Here is a 24576-nt window from a genome sequence, read left to right on the forward strand (position 1 = left end):
CTTTATAAAAACATGAAAATAACTAGGCCTTGCATTGTTTTTGTATTCAATATACATTATAGGATGTGTACAGAGTATAATATTACTTGATACAAAGGTTTCTAATTTTGGTCCTGATCCTGAAATCTGCTGCCCAGGAGCAGACACTTATGGCTATGTGGAGTCCAACTTAGCTCAATGTGGTTCAGCATGAGGGGCAGGGCTTCATGTGCATAGGTCTGATTGCAGGATCAGGGCCTAGGGTATTTCTACAGTGCACCTCTAACTGTTGAATTTAAGAGCTGCTGATACAAAAATCATCATGGCATGTATGCTTCTCTCTACTCAATGTGTGAAAGCGAAACAAATGGAATACACAAGGGCAGATACAATTCAAAAAATATCGGAAGAGTAGAAAGGAGTCAACTCTACATACTCTTCCTTCCCTAGAAGCCTCTGCACCCATAAGTATCTGTGTACCACTGTGCAGCCAGCGATCTGTGGGTCAGGGAAGATGATGGAACTGAGGTCGTCTGGAATTGAGGGGAAGCTGATGTAGACAAAATGCTCCCTTCCAACATCAATAGACTGCTAGAGAAAGTTAATGTTGCTTTAGAATTAATTAATTAATTCTTTTCTGCAGCTCTAGCCTTTTCCAAGAGGGAAGGTAGTATGCAGTCACAGAGGAGGAATCAGAGCAGCGTGGTTCACGAGGTGGAGTGGGGAAACATTCTTGCAACATTTATTAATAAAATAAAAAATTAATATTGGAAATAGAAAAAGGAGGAAGTTAATAGTAATTAATATAAATCAGAAGCTATAAATTGATAAGGAAAGCAAAGGGACATAAGGAGAAATCTATGGCCTGCAGCATTAAGGACAATAAGGAGTTTTTAAAGTATATTAGGAGCAAAAAGAATCCTAATAATGGTATTGGGACATTACTAGAAGGGAATGGTAGAATTAGTAATATTAATGCAGAAAAGGCAGAAGTGTTCAATAAATATTTCTGTTCTGTATCTGGGGAAAAAACAGATCATATAAGTCATATCATATGATAATACTCTTTCCATTCAACTAGCCCTCAAGAGAATGTTAAACAGCAGCAACTAAAGTTAGACATGTTTAAATCAGGTTTGGATAACTTGCACCCAAGAGTTTTAAAAAGCAGCTGAGGAGCTTGCTGGACCATTAATGCTGATGTTCAGTAAGTCTTTGAACACCAAGGAAGTTCCAGTAGACTGGAAGAAAGCCAATGTTGTGCCAATATTTAAAAAGGTTGACCTGGATAATTATAGACCTGTCAGTCCGACTTTGATCCTGGGCAAGATAATGGAGTGGCTGATATAGGACTCAATTAAAAACGAATTAAAGGAGGGTAATACAATTAATGCCTATCAAGATGGGTTTATTGAAAATAGATCCTGTGAAACTAACTTGATATTTTTTGATGCAATTACAAAGTTGGTTGATAAAAGGGAATAGTGTTGATTATACTTGGATTTCTGTAAAATGCTGGAGTTGGTACTGCAAAACATTTTGATTAAAAATTAGAATAATATAAAATTAAGATGCCACGTATTAAAAGTTGGATAACTGATAGGTCTCAAAGTGTAACCGTAAATGGGAAATCATCATTAAGCAGGTGTCTTTCAGGGATCGGTTCTTGGCCCTATGGTGTTAAACATTTTTATCAATGATGCGGAAGAAAACATCCGATTATCATTGATATTGTTTGCAGATGACACAAAAATTGAAGGAATGGTAAATAATGAAGAGGCCATGTCACTGATACTGGATCACTTGATAAGCTGGGCGCAAGCAAACAATATGTGTTTTAATATGGCTAAATGTAAATGTATACGCCTAGGAACAAAGAATGTAGGCCAGACTTGCACGATGTGGGACTCTATCCTGGGAAGCAGACACTCTGAAAAAGATCTTGGGGTTGTGGTAGCTGATCAACTGAACATGAGCTCCCAGTGCAATGCTGTGGCACAGAGGCTAATGCAATCCTTGGATGTGTAAACAGGGGAATCTTGAATAGGAGTAGCAAGGGTATTTTATCGCTGTATCTGGCACTAGGGTGACCACTGATGGAATGCTGTGTCTGTTTCTAGTCTCCACAATTCAAGAATGATGTTGATAAATTGGAGAGGGTTCAGAGAGCCATGAGAATGACTGAGGATTAGAAAACATTCCTCATAGTGATAGACTCAAGAAGCAAGAGAAGGTTAAGGATTAAGGGGTGACTTGATGACAGTCTATGGGGAACAAATATTTAATATTGTGCTCTTCAGTTTAGCAGAGAAAGGTGTAACAGGATCAGATGGCTGGAACTGGAAGCTAGACAAATTTAGACAGGGAAATAAGGTATACATTCTTTTTAAACAGTGAGGGTAATTAACCACTGGAACAAGGGTTTTGATAGGTTCTCCATCACTAGCAATTTTTAAATCAAGATTAGGTGTTTTTTCTAAAAGATATGCTCTAGGAATTATTTGGGGGAAGTTCTATGGCCTGTGTTATACAGAAGGTCAGACTAGATGATCACATAGATCCCTACTGGCCTGGTAATCTATGGATCATTTCTTGTAGACTCCAAGGAGGGTAGGAGGAATAAAATAGTTAACAATGTTGAAATTTAAATTATCATCACTAAGCCAGCAACTTTGGGTTTGTCTACCCAGCAACTAGACACGTTTGGCTGGCCTATGCCAGCCAACTTGGGCTCATGGGGCTCGGGCTGTGGGGCTGTTTCATTGCTGTGTAAACTTCCAGGATCAGCCAGGAACCTGAACTCTGGGACCCTTCCACCTCGCAGGGTCCTAGACTGATCCTGAGCCAGGAAGTCTACACAGCAATGTGAGGCCTGCGAGCCCAAGTCAGCTGGCCTGGTCCAGCCATGGCAGGTGTCTAGTTGCTGTGTAGTCATACCCTTTAAACCTCAGTCATATGAATTGGACAGTTCATGCCCCTCAGAACTATTGTTCCAGGCAGTCTGCAGAGTTACTTAGGGTACATCTACACTACAGCGGGGAGTCGATTTAAGATACGCAAATTCAGCTACGTGAATAGCGTAGCTGAATTCGACGTACTGCAGCCGACTTACCCCGTTGTGAGGACGGCGGCAAAATCGACTTCTGCCGCTTTTTGTCGGCGGCGCTTACTACCACCTCTGCTGGTGGAGTTAGAGCGCCGATTCGGGGATCGATTGTCGCGTCCCGACGGGACGCGATAAATCGATCCCCGAGAGGTCGATTTCTACCCGCCGATTCAGGCGGGTAGTATAGACCAGACCTTAGAGAGCTCTGTTCATGTTTCTGAGGTTTTCTTCACAACTGTAACAGCTAAAGCCTTAGGGGCTTGTCTACACGAGAGAGTTGTCCCACTTTAACTGTTTTGGTATAGTCAAAGCAGTACACCCCCCCGCCCCCAGTGTACATGCACTAATGCTGGTTTAAAGGTGCTTTATACCAGTATAGCTATTCATGTATGGGAAAGGGAATAAGTGCCATAAGTCACCTTTATACACAAAGGCATAACTTTATCCACACTAGGGATTTTATTGATATAACTATATTGATTAAAAATTACCTCCTTAACTGATACAGTGATATTGGTACAACTTTTAAGTATAGGATGATCCTTAGTATTTTAAATAAAAACTAACAGTTTGGAGAACAAGGAGTAGGTGGGGGTTTGCTGCCGTGGGTTTCGGCAGCCCGGCCGATGTCCAACAGTGAGCAGCACAGCGGGCAGGCTCAGGGCAGTGCCTCTAACGCCCTAGCATATACTGGCCTGCCACGCACGGTGGATGGAGGGAAGACATCAGCGTTTGCCACTGTACTGCATGAACAGGGACATTTCCACACATCAGTGTTGTTCACCCTCACTGGCCCGCCCCGCCCGTAGTGACTATGCCACCTCCGCCCTGAGCCCTCCCTACTACTAACTCTCGGGCTGCACAACCCTGTTCCCCCCCATCTGCGCAGGGCAGCAGCGCGGTTTGTGCACGCAGCAGAGGCACGTCAGTACTGAGCGCTCCAGGCCGGGCCGGGCCAGGCCAGGCCCGCGAGGGGGGGCGGACGAGGAGAGTCTCGAACCTGCAAGCTCGCAACGTGGAGGAGACCCGGAAAGGGGACAGCGGCTCCGTGAGCCCCTGGCGCCGCGCGGTGCATTCTGGGACCCGCACTGATTTGGGCCCGAGCCGCGGAGGGCGCCGGGACGAGCGGCAGCGGCTGAGGGGACGCGAGGCAGCGGTGTCGGCGTTACTAGAAGCGGCGGGTTCGGGGCCCGGCCGGGCGCACGGAGAGAAGCCTGCCCACCCCAGCTGCCGCCCCCAGGGCTGCGGGGACATCGTTGGGCCCAGGCCGCCGCCGGGGCACGGAGCGGCACCTACCCGGCCTCGGTCAGTCCCGCACCGGCCACCGTGGAGGTGGCGGCGGACGGAGCCGGGCCGGGCCAGGCCAGGAGAGATCCGAGCGCCAGGAACAATCTCTGCCCCGGGGACCAGGAGAGAGAACAGCCCCCGGCGGCCGGGCCCCCTCTGCAAGTCCGGCTCCCTTCTCCGGGACCCAGGAAGCCCCAGCCCGACTCCTCGCTAAGGCTTCCGGGAGCCGAGACTACTCCAGCCGCTCAGGGGAGCGAGGCCTCCGGGAAAGGGGCCCTTCCCCAGGCCGGCGCTCCCCTGGGGCCTCCGGCAGGGGAAAAGCCTCCTATCTACTTCCTAATCCACTCTCGCAACTCGAGTCTCCTGAGAGGTTGGGGCCTCCGGGGAGAGGAGAACAACCCCAACATCGCAGGGACCTCGGTTCCAAACCATCGATTTCTCCCCCAGTTAGTCAGTCTCTAAGTCCCGGGACCTACCTGTTCCCCCCGCCTCGTGGGATACCCTGTTGTTTAGTTTTAGAGAGAGGACTGGTTACTGGGCTGGATCAGGACATCTCAGCGCCAGAGCGGATGGAACAATAACCCAAAGTACAAATACCCCAACAGCCCCGCCCGACTTTCAAAACAGCATCCAGCGGCACCCACCACTGGGATTATAAATGTGTGAGAGAAGACCCAGGAAACTGAGGGAAGGAAAGGATCCTACCGTTACTTACAGAGGGGGGGAAAGAGAGAGTTTTTCTAAATACCCCACAAGAAAAGCCATCCCCTCTTTTTTTTCTATTTTTACTCTTTTGAATAATGCGATTGTGACCTTAGAGGGATTTCTGAACCATGCACTGTTGAAGCTTGTTGCACCAGCAGGATAGAAGTGACTTTGCCTTTGCACATGTTTCCCCCACCTGGGCTGTTGCAGGAACTGTGGGCCATCAGTAGAGAGAAGGGAAGCGGAGACTGGTTTCTTTGCACTCATTCTTTTTTGCCTTGGGGACTTCACTGGCCGGCTGAAACCATTGCTGCTCCTCCTGGACCTATTCTTTGCTCAGCAGTTTTATTTATTCTTTTGTGTGGGGGGTTGTTTAGTAAATGGACATTGTACCCAAGGTGGATGGCTACTCTACAGTCTGAAAGGTGTCTGGGGATCACACAAAGCTGCTAAAAGAACAGGAAAGTTCTGGGGTTGCTGGAATTTTGGGGGCTGTTTTCAAGCCATTTTGTTTCTTCGAACAAGGTAAATTAGTGGTGTTTAAAATAAAGGGCCTCTGATGGTTTAAAATGAAATATATAGATATAGAGATATAAATATAATTATTGAGACAATATCTCTGAAATGCATTGTAAAATCTTTCTTCCCAAGAGTGAGATATCTTCGAATTAATTTTGAAATGCAAAGTTTATTCAGCAGATTTGGAGAAGAATAAACTTTTACTAATTTAGATGTTCAGATGAAGTATGAAGTCTATTTTCATTATATAGTAGTTGAAAGCAGGGGAGGAGTGTGCAATATACTTTTTCAACCCCTATAAGAAAATTGATTGCTTCTCTGTATGTGTTTGCAAATGGATTTTTATTCTTGTAAGCTTGTAAAGAAGGCTAAGGCACACTCTGTCCCAAGAATTCCTGAAGGTCTTAGTGGCTCAGTGCTAATACTGACTAACAATGCTTTCTCGTTTTCATTGCATTTAAATTTGAGGAACAGAAGTTTCTCCAAGTTCTGTTCCAAAATCATGATGGCTCAGCATTCAAAATGGGCTGTAGGGTTCTACTTAAATTGACGATCTTCCAAGTTTGAACTCCTCTTGTAAGGTTTTTTGTTACTTTTTACCATTTATGAAGCATGATGGCACAAAAACACTCTCATATTTTTATTAAATTTCTGTGCCTCAGTCTGTTTTTCTTTACAGGCATCTTTTACTATTGACCTCTACAGTGACAACCTATAATGTACTGTAGGCACATGTTGAAGCCTTGTTGGTTTTGTTTTAGTACTAGTACCTGAGAAGTTTAATGTCCTTTCACATCCTTAACTTTGGTTTTAATTTCCCCTGGGCTAAACTGTCTGATTTTTCCAATGGCTGTATCCCGAAACAGAAATGTGCTACTGCATTTTCTTGCAGCAAGCTGCTATAGTAGAGATTGTATGGCCAGTATAATGAGCTCAAAGTACTGGTGCTCTGTCATGAATTAATCCAGCTGTCTTGATGTCAGAATAGAGTTTCACAAGTTTGGGGGAATCATCTTTTGCTCTTAGAAAATGAGGTCACAAGTAGTACTATAGAAATACAGCTTTACAAGAAAATCACAAGGTCTTTAATGGGAAGTTGCACCAATATTTGTAAAAACTGAGTCTTCAGTGAATTGGCTCATTGTACACTGCATCTCTGTAATATTACACGACAGCGGTAAACACCTAAGTTATGTCAGCCTCCAGTGTTGGTATGACTGGGGAAGCTAAATTGATGATTTATTATGGATGCTAATTTTTCCTAGTATAGGCAGGGTCCTTATGCATATTGGTTTACAGACATTTTGTTTGGACTTGTACTCTTTGCACTTTTTAGTTACTATTGATAACTTTACATTGAATTTTTTATTTCAAGATGATGTGTGAGGTGATGCCAACCATCAGCGAGGCAGAGATTCCCTCAGGAGGAAATGGAGGCCATGGTTCAGGCTCTCCTTTACAGTCGGATGCTGATTCTCATTTTGAGCAGTTAATGGTATCCATGTTGGAGGAAAGGGATCGACTTCTGGACACACTAAGAGAGACTCAAGAAACGCTAGTATTGACCCAGGGCAAGCTACATGAAGTCAGTCATGAAAGAGATTCCTTGCAGAGACAGCTCAATACGGCACTTCCACAGGTATGGATGCTTTGAATGGCCTACATCTTGTAATAATCTTAGTATTCATTTTATTTTTTTATACTTTACAATATGTGTGAATGAAATAAAATATTCCAGATATAGGTTGGTTGTTGGAAGGAAAGTAGACTTTTTTGGTGGCTTTTATTTAAGACCTAGGAAATACTGTATGTAGCACAAAATCTTTTAAAATAAGTGTAACAAAAACTTTGAAAGGTTAGGTCTGATACTGTGTTAATGCACACTGTGTTGCCGTGGCGGAGCAGAAGTCTAAGAACACTGCAGAATTGACTTAGGTCAATAATTGCATTATGAGGTTGGGTTTGATTTTTGCCTTCCACTGAAGTATTAGCTGCTGGCCTCTGTAGGAGGCAAAATACCAAAGAATATATATCCTGTGCTGTGATGTATAGGCATTGTAGTGTGTGGTCAGGAATGACGAGCAGTGTTCATACACCTTACTGCTTTTTTTCCAATTAAAGGGGTACAGTCAAAGATGGTTAGCTCACCCCCCCAGAAAAGAGACTTGCCGTCAGACAACAGTAGCTTGTACTTTGCAGCTTATAAAATCTAAAGCACTAAGACTCTTTTTTTTTTTTTTTTTTTTTTTTGGAACGCTGCTGCTGTGCTTTAGCTGCAACCCTACAGTAACCAGTGCATAGCTTTTCTCCATGACTTTGCACTTTTTCCAGCATGCCTGCTTGCTCATTACTTGTGAATATATTGATAATCTCACACTAGTGTATTTATTTATTCTAATAAACCTACCTCCTTGAACAGATTCAATGACTATTTGTGCACTCTAATACAGTAGTTTTACATCTTTCCAGTTAAGCTACCCTCCTATCACAAATATAATCACTATGATATGGCAAATTACACTGGAATTTATCCAATACCATATAGATATATAGTCATATTATATATGCTAATATAGTAATGCTACAGCAGTATAATGAAATAATAAAGTGAGGCCAAAACTTTCACAAATGACCAAATGTTGGGTGTCCAACTTGAGACAATGCCTGAATTTCAGAAAAGCTTAGCCTCTACCTTTATGTCCTATTGAATTCAGGAAGAACTGCATGGGCTTAGCACTTCTTGAAAATAATGCCCAAGGTGTCTCAAGTTGGGCACTCAAAGTTAGTTGCCGTTTCTTAATATGCTAGTCTTTTGCAGTTACATGTGTGGTGTTTTCCACAGAATAGTGGAGGATGGGGGAGAGAATGAGAGGGAATAGGGAGAAACATTTTTAAAATGGGTAAATCCACACAAATTGGTGGGGAAACTGTGGCAGGTATGGTATTTGAAACTGTTAACTCACTCTTATAAACTGACATTGTTTCAGGTTGAACATTCCTTTAAACTTCCTTCTCTCAATAGGCCCATTGTTTGCTCATTGATTTCAGGAGCGGGCCGAAGCAGGCCCATTGTAGACATGTCATTATCATTAAGGTGTTTTTGTGAAAAAAGAGCTAATTTAATCACTTTTCTTCTCCAAATGTATAAAAGGAATACAGCATATTTTTTTAATGAAGGAAGTATTTGATAAGAATTGACTTAGAAGTCAATTTAGTCATATGATTACCAAAATGTTAACTAAGGAGTAGGTCATATCTTTCTCAAAGTGGTTTTTGAACTTGTCATAGCTTTATTTGTATTTGTTACTTTGTGTATTTTGCCCTAGTGCAGTAGTTTTCAAACTGCACAACCCAGTACTGGGTCGCAGAATGTAAGGCACTGGGTCGCGGTGGCTCTGGTCAGAACCGCCAACCGGGCTGTTAAAAGTACCGTTGGCGGTGCTGCCAGGTGAAGGCAGGCTAGGCACTAACTGTTCCGACACCGCGCTGCGCCCTGGAAGCAGCCAGCAGCAGGTCTGGCTCCTAGGCAGGGGGGCCATGGGGCTCCGCACACTGCGTCCGCCCCGAGCACCAGCTCCGCACTCCCATTGGCCGGGAACCTGCGGACAAGAGCCATGTGGAGCCGCTTGCGCACCTCCGCCTAGGAGCTGGACCTGCTGCTGGCCGCTTCCGGGGCTCAGTGTCTGCGGTGCCAGGACAGGCAGGACAGATGCTGACTGGGAGCCGTCCGAGGTAAGCCCGCACCCCCAATTCTCTGCCCCAGCCCTGATCTCCCCCCCCTCCCCTCCAACCCAGACCCCCTTCCTGCACTCTAAACCCCTCATTCCCGGCCCCATCCTGCAGCCCTCACACCCACACCTCTGCCCCAGCTCTGAGTCCCTCCCTCGCCCCAAACCCCTTATCCCCATTTTCAGCATCAACAATTTTCTTCAACTGGGTTGCCAGAAAAAAAGTTTGAAAACCACTGCCCTACTGAACCTATTATTTTTTTTCAGTAGTCCATATGCATACTTCCCCTTTCCATATGTTCAGGTAATATTTAGGTTTGTTATACAGTGGAATGAACTGGTATTTCAACTATTTATGAAGACTCCAGAGCTGTGTTTGTGTGAAAGAAGAAATGCAAGATAGCTGGGGCAACTGTATTTGTAGCAGTAATGCATTTTGTTGTTGTTGTACTCTGGTTTATTAATCAAGGCACTGAATCTTTGATTGGCTCTGCATAGGTTCAGGGAGTCCACCTGTGCAGGTTCAATTGTAGGATCACAGTTCAGTCAGTTCGTCTATTTATAAATGGTACTGTTTATAAATTCATAAAATTGTCTTGTATGTCAGACACATACCAGAGAAAGCTAATATTCTTCTAGTACAGTAGTCCCATCAGTTACTGAAAGACCTGTGATAGCTAATGGAATGCAGTGACAAATATGTAGGCTACTAAAATAAAGGAAGAAATATAAAAATGGTGGTTCAGTGTTTTTTTTTTTTTTTTTAACTAAATTTGGATGTGTTGCCTATAGAACTCATTCTAACTGAAGTAGATTGACTGATACGTAGTCTTGGTCAACTTCACTCTCTGTTGCCCAGAGCAATGCTTCCTTCATAGGAGAATGGAGCTGCCCTTCCTCTTCACTTGACTGCAGACTATAACCATCACATGTATTCTGAACTAGTAGGGTGCACTTAACATATGAACAGTGTATGGAAGCTTTTGTAACTTTGCTAACACTACTGGTGGCTCAGATTAGTTCTATATTAGACTTTAATTTACATGAACACAAATATTTGCCAAAAATAAAAGGGGAAAAATATAACTGGCATGCATAGCAACTTGTGCAGAGGTGACAATCGCAGCATGTGTGTTTTGCACACATTCTAGATGTTGCTAAAACAAACTTTATGCTAAACAATACAGAAACAGATATTTCTGGATATTCATTTATATTATTAAAAGGTGTGCTAACACACTATTTTTTGACTCACCATCTTGCATGGTATAAAAACAATAGTATTATAGCATGGAATCATTTATCTTCTGTATTGATGATAATCTTGTTCAAAATTTCTTTATTTCAAAAAATCAAGTTTATGTAAGTCAGGAATAAGAACTGCATTGTGCGTATGCATCTTTGAGCTTCTAGTGGAATGCAGAGTTTGAATAAGGAGAAAAGCTGCTTATGGGTTTGGTTTTATTATGGTAACAGTTTGTAGTATTTTATTTTAATTAAGACCCTGATCCATGATCTTTGCTGTACCATTTTTGATTTCCACATTTTAGCACTTTTGGAGGTATAAATATTGATTGTGAGTGGTTGCAAATGATATTCAAGTGAGAGTTCAGGTGCAGTTGTGGTAATAAAAAAATATTCAGGTAACTATATAAACATCTTTCTCAAACCATATAGTGAACATACATAATCCATTTTTGGTTTAATTACATTCATTGGGAGAACATGAACAGGTACATCAGATGAGATTCTTACAAAACCACATTGAACATTTAATCTTAAGACCTTTTTCAGAGCATAATTTACAGTGATTACTTATGTTGCAACTGCCAGGATTCCGTTGTCTCATCTTTATAATTATTGACATTTTCAGCAACAGTTGATTTTCTTTGTGTTGTCAAGGAGCATCCTGAATTTAAATAATCTAGAGTTTTATAGATTAGAAACAACATCTTTAATTGCACTCAGATATGATGAACACAAATGTAATGTACTCTCTGTGGGAAGTACTATTAGTTAAGTGACATGTTTTTCAGCAGCTGAAGTTTCCTACGGATCTTTGGGTATAGCCCTATGTAGAGCTTATTAAAACAATCCGCTCTTGAGGTGGCCCCGGCTGTACCTATTACTGTAACAAGGTCTGCATTTGATAGCAAACTTATGACTATCAAATTTAAAAACAAAAGCTTTTGGTCAAAGCTGTGAGTTAGTTATCCAGAAGCAACAGGAATCTCATAAGACTTCCTGATTGTGCAAATGTGTGCCAAAACAGGCAAAGTCCCTAAATCAAGGTGATAAAAATAAACTGCTGACTCTTCCAATTGCTTCCCTCCATCAGTTAAACCTCATTGAAGCCCCAGTCTCTTAAGCACTGGATAGATTTGTTTACAGCTTTATTGATTGGGTTGAAGGAGATGTGGGAATCAGAGTACTGTCTGCATATTGAGAATCTCTACTGTTCATAATGCCTCACTAATTCTCCTAATGGTTTCCAGCTTTCCACGTAGAGCAGAAGGGGTGACGGAATGTAGCCTTGCAGGACCATGTGTCAGAGTGTCCTTGGGGCAGATGAGCAGTTTCAAAACTACCTTCTGGGATCTTTGAGTAGACATTTGAGCTCCTCCAGGCTCTGCTTGAGAATGTTCAGGACATCTATATGTTACTTTAGTCTGTAGCATTTGGTTTGACTGCTCAGTTACCCTAATTTAAATAAATGTGTGCAAATCCTAACGGGTTTATTTTAGTGGTTTCTTTCCTATTAAAAAGCAAAATCCATCTGTAACCAATAGATGAGCAGATTTTCATTGATTGTATATGACTGACGGTATTGTGCCCTTTATTCATTTTCAAATTGATTTATCATTCTTATTTAAAAACCCTTGTTAGTTAAATTTGATTTTAAAGTGTTGAGCATTTTATGTTTGTGAATTAACTTCAGTGTTATCCTGATGTGTTAAATCCTCAAATACAGATACATTTTAAAAAATAACCTGAAATTGTCCTCAGGCTTTGTTTTTCAAGTAATGTGTTAGGCAGTTTGTAAGTGGGAAATTTTGGAGATAGCAATCCAAATGTTTAGTTTATCTAGTGAGAGACTTTTAGAAGAGGCTTAGTTTAGATGCAGCTTTGAAAGATGACTGAGCCTTCCTTTTTATTTATTTATTTCTTCAGAGGTGTTATGTAGAGGTTCCAGTTGGGATACGGGCCCCAGTATGCTAGATCCTGTACAAATGCATAGGAAGATAGCATGCTACCTCTCATCTTAGCCTGCAGGCTAAGTGTGTTGTAGGGGAGAGGGCTATGGTTAAAGTATGCAGAATCTCGTGCGGGGGGGGGGGGGGGGAGGAGTGGCACTATATGTGAAAGAAAATGTACAATCAAATGAAGTAAAAATCTTAAGCAAATCCACATGTTCCATAGAATCTCTATGGATAGAAATTTCATGCTCTAATAAGAATATAACATTAGGGATCTATTATCGACCACCTGACCAGGATGGTGATAGTGATGATGAAATGCTAAGGGAAATTAGAGAGGCTATCAAAATTAAGAACTCAATAATAGTGGGGGATTTCAGTTATCCCCATATTGACTGGGAACATTTCACTTCAGGACGAAATGCAGAGATAAAATTTCTCGATACTTTAAATGACTGCTTCATGGAACAGCTGGTACAGGAACCCACAAGGGGAGAGGCAACTCTAGATTTAGTCCTGAGTGGAGCGCAGGAGCTGGTCCAAGAGGTAACTATAGCAGGACCGCATGGAAATAGTGATCATAATACAATAGCGTTCAACATCCCTGTGGTGGGAAGACCATCTCAACAGCCCAACACTGTGGCATTTAATTTCAAAAGGGGGAACTATGCAAAAATGAGGGGGTTAGTTAAACAGAAGTTAAAAGGTACAGTGACTAAAGTGAAATCCCTGCAAGCTGCATGGGCGCTTTTTAAAGACACCATAATAGAGGCCCAACTTCAATGTATACCCCAAATTAAGAAACACAGTAAAAGAACCAAAAAAGAGCCACCGTGGTTTAACAATCATGTAAAAGAAGCAGTGAGAGATAAGACTTCCTTTAAAAAGTGGAAGTCAAATCCTAGTGAGGCAAATAGAAAGGAGCATAAATGCTGCCAAATTAAGTGCAAGAATGTAATAAGAAAAGCCAAAGAGGAGTTTGAAGAACGGCTAGCCAAAAACTCCAAAGGTAATAACAAAATGTTTTTTTAAGTACATCAGAAGCAGGAAGCCTGCTAAACAACCAGTGGGGCCCCTTGATGATCAAGATACAAAAGGAGCGCTTAAAGACGATAAAGTCATTGCGGAGAAAATAAATGGATTGTTTGCTTCAGTCTTTACAGCTGAGGATGTTAGGGAGATTCTCAAACCTGAGCTGGCTTTTGTAGGTGACAAATCTGAGGAACTGTTACGGATTGAAGTGTCACGAGAGGAGGTTTTGGAATTAATTGATAAACTTAACATTAACAAGTCACCGGGAGCAGATGGCATTCACCCAAGAGTTCTGAAAGAACTCAAATGTGAAGTTGCGGAACTGTTAACTAAGGTTTGTAACCTGTCCTTTAAATCGGCTTCTGTACCCAATGACTGGAAGTTAGCTAATGTAACGCCAATATTTAAAAAGGGCTCTAGAGGTGATCCCGGCAATTACAGACCGGTAAGTCTAACATCTGTACCGGGCAAATTAGTCGAAACAATAGTTAAGAATAAAATTGTCCGACACGTAGAAAAACATAAACTGTTGAGCAATAGTCAACATGGTTTCTGTAAAGGGAAATAGTGTCTTACTAATCTATTAGAATTCTTTGAAGGGGTCAACAAACATGTGGACAAGGGGGATCCAGTGGACATAGTGTACTTAGATTTCCAGAAAGCCTTTGACAAGGTCCCTCACCAAAGGCTCTTATGTAAATTAAGCTGCCATTGGATAAAAGGGAAGGTCCTTTCATGGATTGAGAACTGGTTAAAAGACAGGGAACAAAGGGCAGGAATAAATGGTAAATTCTCAGAATGGAGAGGGGTAACTAGTGGTGTTCCCCAAGGGTCAGTCCTCGGACCGATCCTATTCAACTTATTCATAAATGATCTGGAGAAAGGGGTAAACAGTGAGGTGGCAAAGTTTGCAGATGATACTAAACTGCTAAAGATAGTTAAGTCCAAAGCAGACTGTGAAGAACTTCAACAAGATCTCACAAAACGAAGTGATTGGGCAACAAAATGGCAAATGAAATTTAATGTGGATAAATGTAAAGTAATGCCATTGGAAAAAATAACCCCAACTATACATACAATATGATGGGGGCTAATTTAGCTACAACAAGTCAGGAAAAAGATCTTGGAGTCATCGTGGATAGTTCTCTGAAAATTTCCACGCAGTGTGCAGAGGCAGTCAAAAAAGCAAACAGGATGTTAGGAATCATTAAAAAGGGGATAGAGAATAAGACTGAGAATATATTATTGCCCTTATATAAATCGATGGTACGCCCTCATCTCGAATACTGCGTACAGATGTGGTCTCCTCATCTCAAAAAAGCTATACTGGCACTAGAAAAGGTTCAGAAAAGGGCAACTAAAATGATTAAGGGCTTGGAACTGGTCCCATATGAGGAGAGATTAAAGAGGCTAGGACTCTTCAGCTTGGAAAAGAGGAGACTAAGGGGGGATATGATAGAGGTATATAAAATCATGAGTGATGTGGAGAAAGTGGATAAGGAAAAGTTATTTACTTGTTCCCATAATACAAGAACTAGGGGTCATCAAATTAAATTAATAGGCAGCAGGTTTAAAACCAATAAAAGGAAGTTCTTCTTCATGCAGCGCATAGTCAACTTGTGGAACTCCTTACCTGAGAAGGTTGTGAAGGCTAGGACTATAACAGAGTTTAAAAGAGAACTGGATAAATTCATGGTGGTTAAGTCCATTAATGGCTATTAGCCAGGACAGGTAAGGAATGGTGTCCCTAGCCTCTGTCTGTCAGAGGATGGAGATGGATGGCAGGAGAGAGATCACTTGATCATTGCCTGTTAGGTTCACTCCCTCTGGGGCACCTGGCATTGGCCACTGTCGGTAGACAGGATACTGGGCTAGATGGACCTTTGGTCTGACCCGGTACGGCCTTTCTTATGTTCTTATGTTCATATTTTTGTGCATATTTTTAAATAAATGCACTTCATTCACACAATTTTTCCTCAGTTTAATTAGTTGTAATTACTTGTAAATATCATGGAACAACTGAGTTTTGCAGAGGGATTTGAATGAAGAGAGGTTAGTGGCTTAACGGATAAGTCATTCAGAATGCTCAGTACCTGCACTGAATTAATATTTACTTATTGGCACTGTGCTCAGGACTGCAAGACATATAAAGACAATTCCTGACTGAAGAGGAAGGATTTAATTATTTTACTCCATTCTGAATTAGGTCACTTCACTTTTAATATAATGTTGTGCTGGGAATGGTTGTCTAAGTTTAAATGATCCATCATTAAACACTGAAGTTTAATTTTCACCTGATTTTGAATGAAAACTTTTTCATAAAAAAATATTTATTTGGGGTGGAGCATTCACCCATCTTTTCCAGTACAATAGAATTTTAAAAGAGGGTGAAATGGATCCCACTGAAGAATGCTAAATGGAATTAATTCTTTCCTCTTTTTCTCTTTGAAAAATGTTTTTCCACAGAAAGGCAGGTATTAGAGCCTTAATATAAGTCATTGTCATGTGTTTGCAGTACAGTTCAAGGTCAAAAAAGAGTACTAATAGATCATGTTAAAATGAATCAGTTTTCCAAGTTTGTTTTATTTTTGTTTTGTAAGCAGAGATTGATACCGTTGCTGAAGCTTCAAAACCGAATAGGTCATTTCAAATAGCTCAGAACAGTCAACCACTGAGTTCCGTTGTTGATCTTTGGGAAGAATTAGTTGGGATCCTCCTGCTCCTTTCAGTGACTCTCAGAATCATAGAAATGCAAGACGAGAAGTGACCTCGATAAGTCATCTAGTTCAGTCCCCTGCACTGAGGCAGGACTGAGGATTTGTCTATACTTGAAATGTCACAGCGGGGTAGTCAAATTATTTTTTGTCAAGGTCCAGATTTCTTGGTCAAAGTATATTCAAGGTCCAGACCCCCAGCCAGCTTCCCAATCATCTGCCAGCTCCTCGCCCATCCTGTCCAGAGCGTAAGGTGATCTTATTTCCCTAAATTGAAAACAGGATGCACAAGGCTGGCCTGAGCAGCCTGGCGTGGCTGCTTCCCCTCCTGTCCCCAAACTTTCCTTCATGCCCCCAATTAAGCCAAGTAGCAAATATGAGGCGGGGGAAGAAGAATGGGTATGTGCTGGGATCTGGGCAACAGAGTAGGGTGTGACTGAGTACTTTTGAGCTCGGAGACAGCAGGTGAAGCCATTGGACTATGATCCAGCTATCCTTTGGGTGCTGGGATAGCAGAGGGTAGTGGGAGGGACCAAGGAGACTCCAGAGAGCAGCCCTGGGGAGATGTGGGGAGGCCAGGATGTGGCAGAAGCTGGTGACTCGAGGCAGACTGGGAAGGGAAAGAGGCTGGTGGGGGAGGGGCCTAGAGAGGGCTCTGGGGACTGGCCCTGAAGGGGAGGGGGAGAAGATATGAGGCCAGGGTGGGGGACTCCAGAGACCGCCCAGGGGTAGTGGAATCTGGGGACTGCTTGGGGGTGGGGGGCACAAGACTGGAGGGGGATATGCTCAGGGGACAGGTTGGGACTGGAGGCTCCAGGGACTGCATGGAGCACAAGCATGGCTCAACACTGCTTCAGTCCATGTGGAGAGGCGGCATGTAGCTGTAGCTAGTCAGGATGAAGGCACAAATGAAAGGTTCTGGGGGGGGTCACGTCCCTCCCCCAATTTTTTTGGGATGCCCAGAAGCGAGGAGGCAGCACTCCCCCTGGCAGTGGCACTTTCCGTGTGTCCGCTGGGAGGGAGAAAGCAGCAGGGTGACTGACTGAGCTCCTCCTCCTCCCCGCACATGGGCTGCTTCGCCTTCCCTGTTGCTGGAGTCCCATGCATTGCCTCTCACCTGTAGATGGTCCTCAAAGCAGTCAGCGCTGGTACTCCGGCAGCAGGGAAGGGCCCCATGTAGGGGGCAGGGAGGAGTTCAACCAACTGCCATGCTGCTTTCTCCCTCCTTGTGCTATATAGGCACACTGAGAGCAGTGCTGCCTCTTCGCTTCTGGGCATATCCTCCAGAGCAATTTTGGGGGGGGGCACATGACCCGGCATGGCCCGTCCCCGCGTTGCCTCTGCCCCTGGGGTCCACTGAAAAGTGTCTGGCAATCTGTATTTGGACAGCAGTCCGTCTGTTGATTACCCCGGTGCTACTGCATCACAGCTGCAGCGCTTCAGTGTGGACACCACCTAAGCTGATGTGAGGGTTCTATGGTCACCATAGGTAATGCATCTCCCTGAGAGGAAGAAGCTATTTAAGGTAAAATATAAAACAGATTTATTAACTACAGAAAGATAGATTTTAAGTAATTATAAGTAGCAGGCATAGAGATTAAAGTTGGTTACATAAGACCTAAAAATAAATTAGACCTAAAGTCTAAATTCTGTAGACTAAGCAAGATTTGAATCAAGCATTTTTTCACCCTAAAAGATATTACAGGCAGCTCACAGTTCTTAATACACAGGCTGTATTCCCATTCAGGCTGGGACCAATCTCCCCACTTCAAAGTCTTTGTATTCCAGATGATCTTCCAGATGTTGAGATGGGGGAGGAGAGAGGCCAAGTGATGATGTCACTGTCCCTCTTTTATACTTTCTTCCAGCTGCTAGAAAAATCCTGGATTCCCGTTAATGGGCCATGGTTGGTCCTGATGTAAATCTGTCTTAGGTGCTCCTTTGTTGCCACTGAAAGGCTAGCTGTGGGCATTTCCCAACCTCACAACATATATCAGTAACACACACATAGCAAAACACAACTTCAGATACAATGGTAACTCACACAATTCAACAGGTATTAATGTTCAACAAATCAAGACTTCTTAAATGATATCTCATAAGGCATATATTGCACAAAACACATCATAATCATATCAGTGGTGAACATGGGGCTTCCCTGGTGCTATTCTGAGATACCAGAGTATCACAGAACTTTTTCACTTCTTTGTTCTAATTTTTGTATTGTTGTAGATTGTTTTTCACTGTAACAGTTTTAGTGCTTGATGTAGTTATTTTTGTATATCTAAGTTCAAAAACTGCTTTGGGATATTATGGGTTCTTATTTTTATGAAAAGTATTTTGTATGGTGATAACTGAGTCTTACGCTTGTAAGTCTGGAGTTGTATTTTTGCATGTTGGCAATCAAAGGTGATTTTAAAAAAATCCACAGAAAATGCTTTGAAAACTACAAAGTTTTCATTTACACTCATTTTTTCCTCTTGGTGTTGTATGCAACTATAAACATGTCAGACATCAGGCAGGCAAGTGTAACTAGAGATTTTTTATTCCCTTAGAGCAGTTTGTGCTAGCCTTCAAAATGTATTTTATGGGTGGGGTTCAACAATGCCATCTTCTGAAACTTGAGCCTTTTTTGTTCTATACTCCTCAATACAATTAGTTTTTGCTTCCAAAGTAGGAAGTGAAAATTCTAAGACTTGAATCACCATTTAGCTATGCAATATCAATATGTCTCCATGTTCTAAGTAGGCTGTAGGAATTGGGAAAATACTTAGTACTGTTTAGTATAATTTGAGGTCAAATGTTTAGACAACTGCACCCACTTTCTTGTCTCATAGTTTAAAAGCTCACAAGGTAGTAATTTGTAATTAACAATTATAAAGAACATTGTAATTACTAATGGAATTTCTGATCATGGTGGTAAAGGTGATTCACTTGCAGAAGAGTGACTGTCACACTTTCAGTATGAGCTCTTTGGAGGAGGCTTCTAAACGCAGAGCCCTGATTGTCATTTACACTAATGCCTTGTCTGTATTTAGAGCTTTTTATTCAGTATAATCCAGGGGTTCTCAAACTGGGGACCGGGACCCCTTAAAGGGTCGTGACGTTATTACACGGGGAGTCGCGAGCTGTCGGCCTCCACCCCAAATCCCGCTTTGCCTCCAGCATTTATAATTGTTGTAAATATATAAAAAAGTGTTTTTAATTTAGGGGGGGCTTGAACTCAGAAGCTTGCTATATGAAAGGGGTCACCAATACAAGAGTTTGAGAACCACTGTTATAATTGAAGATGTGAATTTAAATCAATATAGTTATAACAGGTATAAATCCCAGTGTGGTCAATTGGAAAAAGCCACTTTAGAACAAAATTAGGTTTAGCTGGATGTTGCTTGGGAAGGCGTTTAGCTAAACAGAAAAAAAGCCACTCTTAAACTGGAATAAGAGTATCTGCTCAAGAGAGTGAGGGTTATGCTGGTGTAACTATATCAGTATAAATGGTAAAACTATCCTATGTAGACAAGACCTAGGGTCTTGTTACATAGTTCTGGCAGTGTAAAAGGGCCTTAAAGTAGACAGAAATTACCTTTAAGGATCCCACTTTACGGCCCCTTTTTCCTGCCAGATGGCACTTTTTGGTAATTAAACCACTTTCCAGACTCATTTGTTTAACAGTCTTGCCCATCAGGGTCTGTCTATTAGTATAATAAACAAAATCACTTTTCAGCAAAGCAGGCATGGAAGTGGTAACTGAAGTTACAAACATTTCAACAAAAGTCATAAGAACATAGGAATGACCATACTGTATCAGACTTGTTATCCATTTAGGCCAGTATCTTGTGCTGGATAATGGCCATCATCAGGTATTTTGGCGGAAGTGAAACCCCCTCTCCCCCGCATCTTATGCAGATATGGAACAATTCTGCCCCCTCTGAACATATCATCCTAACCTACTTAAATAGCTTGTTAATAATGATAGTTGTTTGTTAAACTGAATGTTGCGGCTGTTGGACTGAAAAATGCAGATGCTGTTTATCTAGTCTGTATCAAATGAGCATGTGAGAATAGACAAACAATTTTTTGTATAAAACTAGAGATAGCAGAATAACATTAACCTGTGTAGCAGCTAATGGCGCCAACCACGCGATGTAATTTTTCATGGAAGTTGCATATCTGGTGACCAAGCATGCGTGTGTAGGGGGGGTTTGTAGACAATGCAGATACCAGTCCTGAATAAAGTGCTATAGTATACTTCAGTAACAACAAAAATCAATGCACACAAGTCTGAGAAATGTCTTCCCCACCAATTGTAGCAAGAATAAACATCCTGATTGAGAACGTAAATGCTACATTAAGGATATTCAGTAAACTCTTGACAAATCATCCAGTGGGTAACTAATCAGAATATTCTATTTTACTTGCCACTAATGTGTACAGATGTTAGTAGTAGATGTTAAGAGTAAAGAAGCAAAAAATAAAAATAAAAAATTGGCTCCTTTCCTCCTGCACTGCACAAGAAGTCTACGTTCCCCACTGTGAATTTATCTTCAGGAGGGAAGTATGAACATTGAACTCCTGTACTACTGGCACTGCTTTGGCACAGCACTCTCAATCCATGATTTTAATTTAAATGTGAGTAGACTAGCGAATTTGTTAAGGATAGCTTTTAGTTTTGAAGAGGAACCTTAACTCTGACCTTCCCTTGGTGCCCTGAATCTATACACAGATACTCCGACTACTAGTTACATGCAGGTCACATGACCCTTTACCTACCTTTCACACATCCATTGAAGACCCACTGTTCTTTTACAGGACAGTGATGCAGAGTCAAAATTCATGGTAGTTGGGGTAGAGGAGGGGCACAGTTGAAAATTCCTTTACTTAATCACAGGAGGAGGTGGTAGTGACACTTATATTTAGGTTGTCTAACATTTTCCATTATAAAAGATTCTCATGACAATTTTAAGGTGTGGGAACTGGTATAGCAGTTTTACAGGGAGATGATTAGCCCCCCTCCACTCTCTTGTGATGATAATCTTCTCCTCCAGCCACCTAATAGAGTTAGTCCTGTAGCCCAAGTGGTGGTATTCTGTTGTGCAGTGCTGAAGGTACAGATTTCAAACCATGATGACATATGTTTGTGGGAGCTGATAATTATACATAATACAGTTTATTTTAGACATTTTTAAAAAAAGGGAAACTGCAAACAAACAAACATTAAAAAGTTATTTTGGTTGTGAAGTCAAGCAGTTGAAAGTTAAGAAATGCCAGACTTATACAATTTTAATTCAGCCCCTTTGTACATATGCACTATGATATAGTCTTTAATGACAAGATCACATACTAAGTATTTTTCACAGGACCGTTCCTTGTGTATTGCACAAATTGTATGCACAAGGGAACAGAATTAAAATTTCATAGGCAACTATAAATACAGCATTTAACTTCACAATGGCTGACTTTGAAACTAAATATTTTTTTAGCTTGTATTATAGAAATTAGCTTTTTTTTTGTTTTGTTTATATAATAGAAATTAAATTCTTAACTATGTTTTAAAGTAAGTATTAGTAATTTTGGGAAGAGAGGCATGCACTGGGGAAATTCTTGACATCATTTTCTTGAATTACTTTATTAGATAACTGTACCAAAATGTCTTGTAAATATCTGTTATGAAGACGCTTATCTTCACGTTTAGAACTGTGGCATACAACAAATGAGAAATCAAGTTACAGGTTTAAGATTGCTAAGATTCTTTTATATTAGCTGGGTTGGTTTAAAGCATATTTTTCAAAATTACTTCTAACAAATTCTTGAACTTCCCAGTGTTTGTTACAGTTCCCATAGCTATTAACCCTAGGGTACACTTACATCGTAGATCAATAAAATGAGCTATTTTACTTTGCTCAGAGTGAATGCCAAGTTCTTAACTGGCAAATAAACTTGGATAACTAATATTACTCCCTATATACAATATAGCATAAACATAACATTAAAAATTTAAGCACTCATAACTTTAGTTCTCTCTCAAATGCTGGTAGACTTGTTACAGGTATCTGTCCTTATTGAGCACTACCTGCTTGAGCAAGTTTGGAATTATAAAACCACGCTGTTCGTCACTTGGCAAAAAAAATTATATGAGAGCACTGATGGATGGGGGAGGGAGGGGAGAATTCTTGTTGACACTTGCCTAACGTGTGGCTTGGTTAACCTCCTACAGATGTTCCCAAAACACTCCACTTTAACACAGTTTGAAAAATTTACTATACAACTGCTAGCCATAGACCAGGGGTTCTCAAACTGGGGGTTGGGACCCCTCAAGGGGTCACGAGGCTATTACGTGTGGGGTCGTGAGCTGTCAGCCTCCACCCCAAACCCCGCTTTGCCTCTAGCATTTATAATGGTGTTAAATATATGAAAACGTGTTCTTCATTTATAAGGGGAGTCACACTCCGAGGCTTGCTATATGAAAGGGGTCACCAGTAAAAAAGTTTGAGAACCACTGCCATAGAGGTAAATCTGCCAGCCGGAGGCAAAGATGAATGACTGTGTGGGCAGTGCCTCAGCTGCTTCTCACAGATTTCACAAACAGGAACATCATTCCATTGAAACTATTATGCAGAATATGTTGTGACCAGCATCTGTTCTTGCAAGCATATCTATATTTGGTGTCAGTAAAAACTAGATATTAAATACCCATGTAGTGACTAATTGTCTTATAAACGTTGAATTGCAGACAAATCTTAACGCTATAGAAAGTCTAAAAATGTATTTAATACTAAAATGCCAGTTGACAAGAATTCTACCATTATTTATTGATTTTGAATAGAAAGTATGCTTGGTACTTTACAAACAGAAAAATACTTCCTTTGGGCAAACAGCAATTCAGTAATGTTTGATTTCAGAGTATTTGGTCTTTCAGAATGCATTGCTTTTGGTCAGTCCTATAATGTGAGGTCCCAGCAGAAATGCTGAATTCTCATTAAATTTTCACAAATGTAAATATACGTAGAATTCTGAGGACAGGAGCCATGCATACCACCCACCCTCACCCCTCCACACAGACAGTCTCTCTTTCTCTGTTATATCCCAGCATGTGTGGGATCGTAGAGGATCTCAGCCAGTTTTTTGTGGGGAGAGGGAAGGAGTGGGGGAACGTTCTTAAGAAAACTTCTCAAAGATGTCATTGAAATTGAGATGGATTTGCCTCATACCATGTCAAACTGGTGGCACAGGATTTTTCTTTTCTAATTAAACTAAAAGTGTATTCTTTGCCATAATGGTGGTGAGGGATGAGGAAAAAGTAGGTGTGGGAGTTTCTTCACTGACATGAGCTCCATAGATAGTTGTAGCTTTAGGCATCTCTGAGAAGTCGTGCAGTATCAGTTGCCAATCAAAACATGATTGGGGGATGGTGAAGATTCTGAATGTTCTTATTGTGAAATCCTGGAAAGATTCTTTAGTCCCGAAGAGTGTTAGACTTCATTAATTTAAGGTGGTAATAAGAAATGCATCTGTGTTCATGAGAAGTTTAGACCCAATGCCACTGAAGAGTCAAATGCAGAGCATTATAAGACTCTATTCCTATATTAACTACAAATATTCTTTGTTCGTCCTTAATCTCCTGTAGTTTGAGGAAAATTCTGTATTGTCTAGGACACCCACTAATGCTGTTTACCAGGTCACAATAGCTGTGTGTAATTCAATTAGAAGTCATGCACTGTAAAATTATGGTTTATACTTTTTTTAGCAATTAAATTTAGTATTTGCTTTTAAAAACATTTTTCTTTTTGTTCAGATTCAACAGGATATGTTGTTCATAATAAGTCTGTGTGTGTACTGTAGGTACACTTTTAGTGGAAATATGCTGTCCAGCCAAGAGCAGCTAAAGTAAAATATGTTGCATAATACACGAAGTAACAATTGCAGCCATATGATGGAGGGATGAGCTCTACCACCTGTTTATGAATAAATATTCAAGTTGAGAAGAATCCTTTCTTGTTTGTGATATTCTTCTTGTTTGCTAGCATTTGGCTGTAAGTTGCTGCCAGCATTTGAAAGTATTACTTTAAAAAGGCTGTTCAGTGAGGGAGAACAATCTGAATAAGCCATTTTCAATTGAGCTTCACGTTTTCATTCACAAAGGATTCACAAAGGATTAATACTGTTAAGAAATATTTATGTTGTTCCCAAATATAGACATATTTTAATCTTTGATATCCTTTTGGATAAATGAAGCTTCTGCAGTAAAGTATTGTCTATTCAGATGAATATGAGGTCTTTGACCCTTGAGTCTGTCATTCTAGAAGATTTGA

General features: G+C 41.2%; 1 protein-coding gene across 27 annotated transcripts in view; it reads left to right on the forward strand.

Annotated features, from left to right (window-relative positions):
- Positions 1-3968: 3968 nt before the first annotated feature.
- Positions 3969-24576, forward strand: part of PPFIA1 (PTPRF interacting protein alpha 1) — a 95910-nt gene continuing 75302 nt past the window's right edge. For 6 of the 27 annotated variants that reach the window (XR_010600583.1, XR_010600584.1, XR_010600585.1 and 3 more), the window contains exons 1-2: positions 3969-5602; positions 6972-7235. Coding sequence is in view for 21 of the 27 variants with exons in the window: in XM_042849142.2 (XP_042705076.2) it covers positions 6972-7235 (264 nt within the window). In the remaining 6 variants the exon portion in view is untranslated. The remainder of the gene's footprint in view (positions 5603-6971; positions 7236-24576) is intronic. The other 21 variants (XR_010600586.1, XM_042849146.2, XM_042849149.2 and 18 more) reach the window with 6 other exon arrangements.

The sequence above is a fragment of the Chrysemys picta genome, chromosome 4 (assembly GCF_011386835.1).
Source record: "Chrysemys picta bellii isolate R12L10 chromosome 4, ASM1138683v2, whole genome shotgun sequence".
Taxonomy (NCBI): Eukaryota; Metazoa; Chordata; order Testudines; family Emydidae; genus Chrysemys; species Chrysemys picta.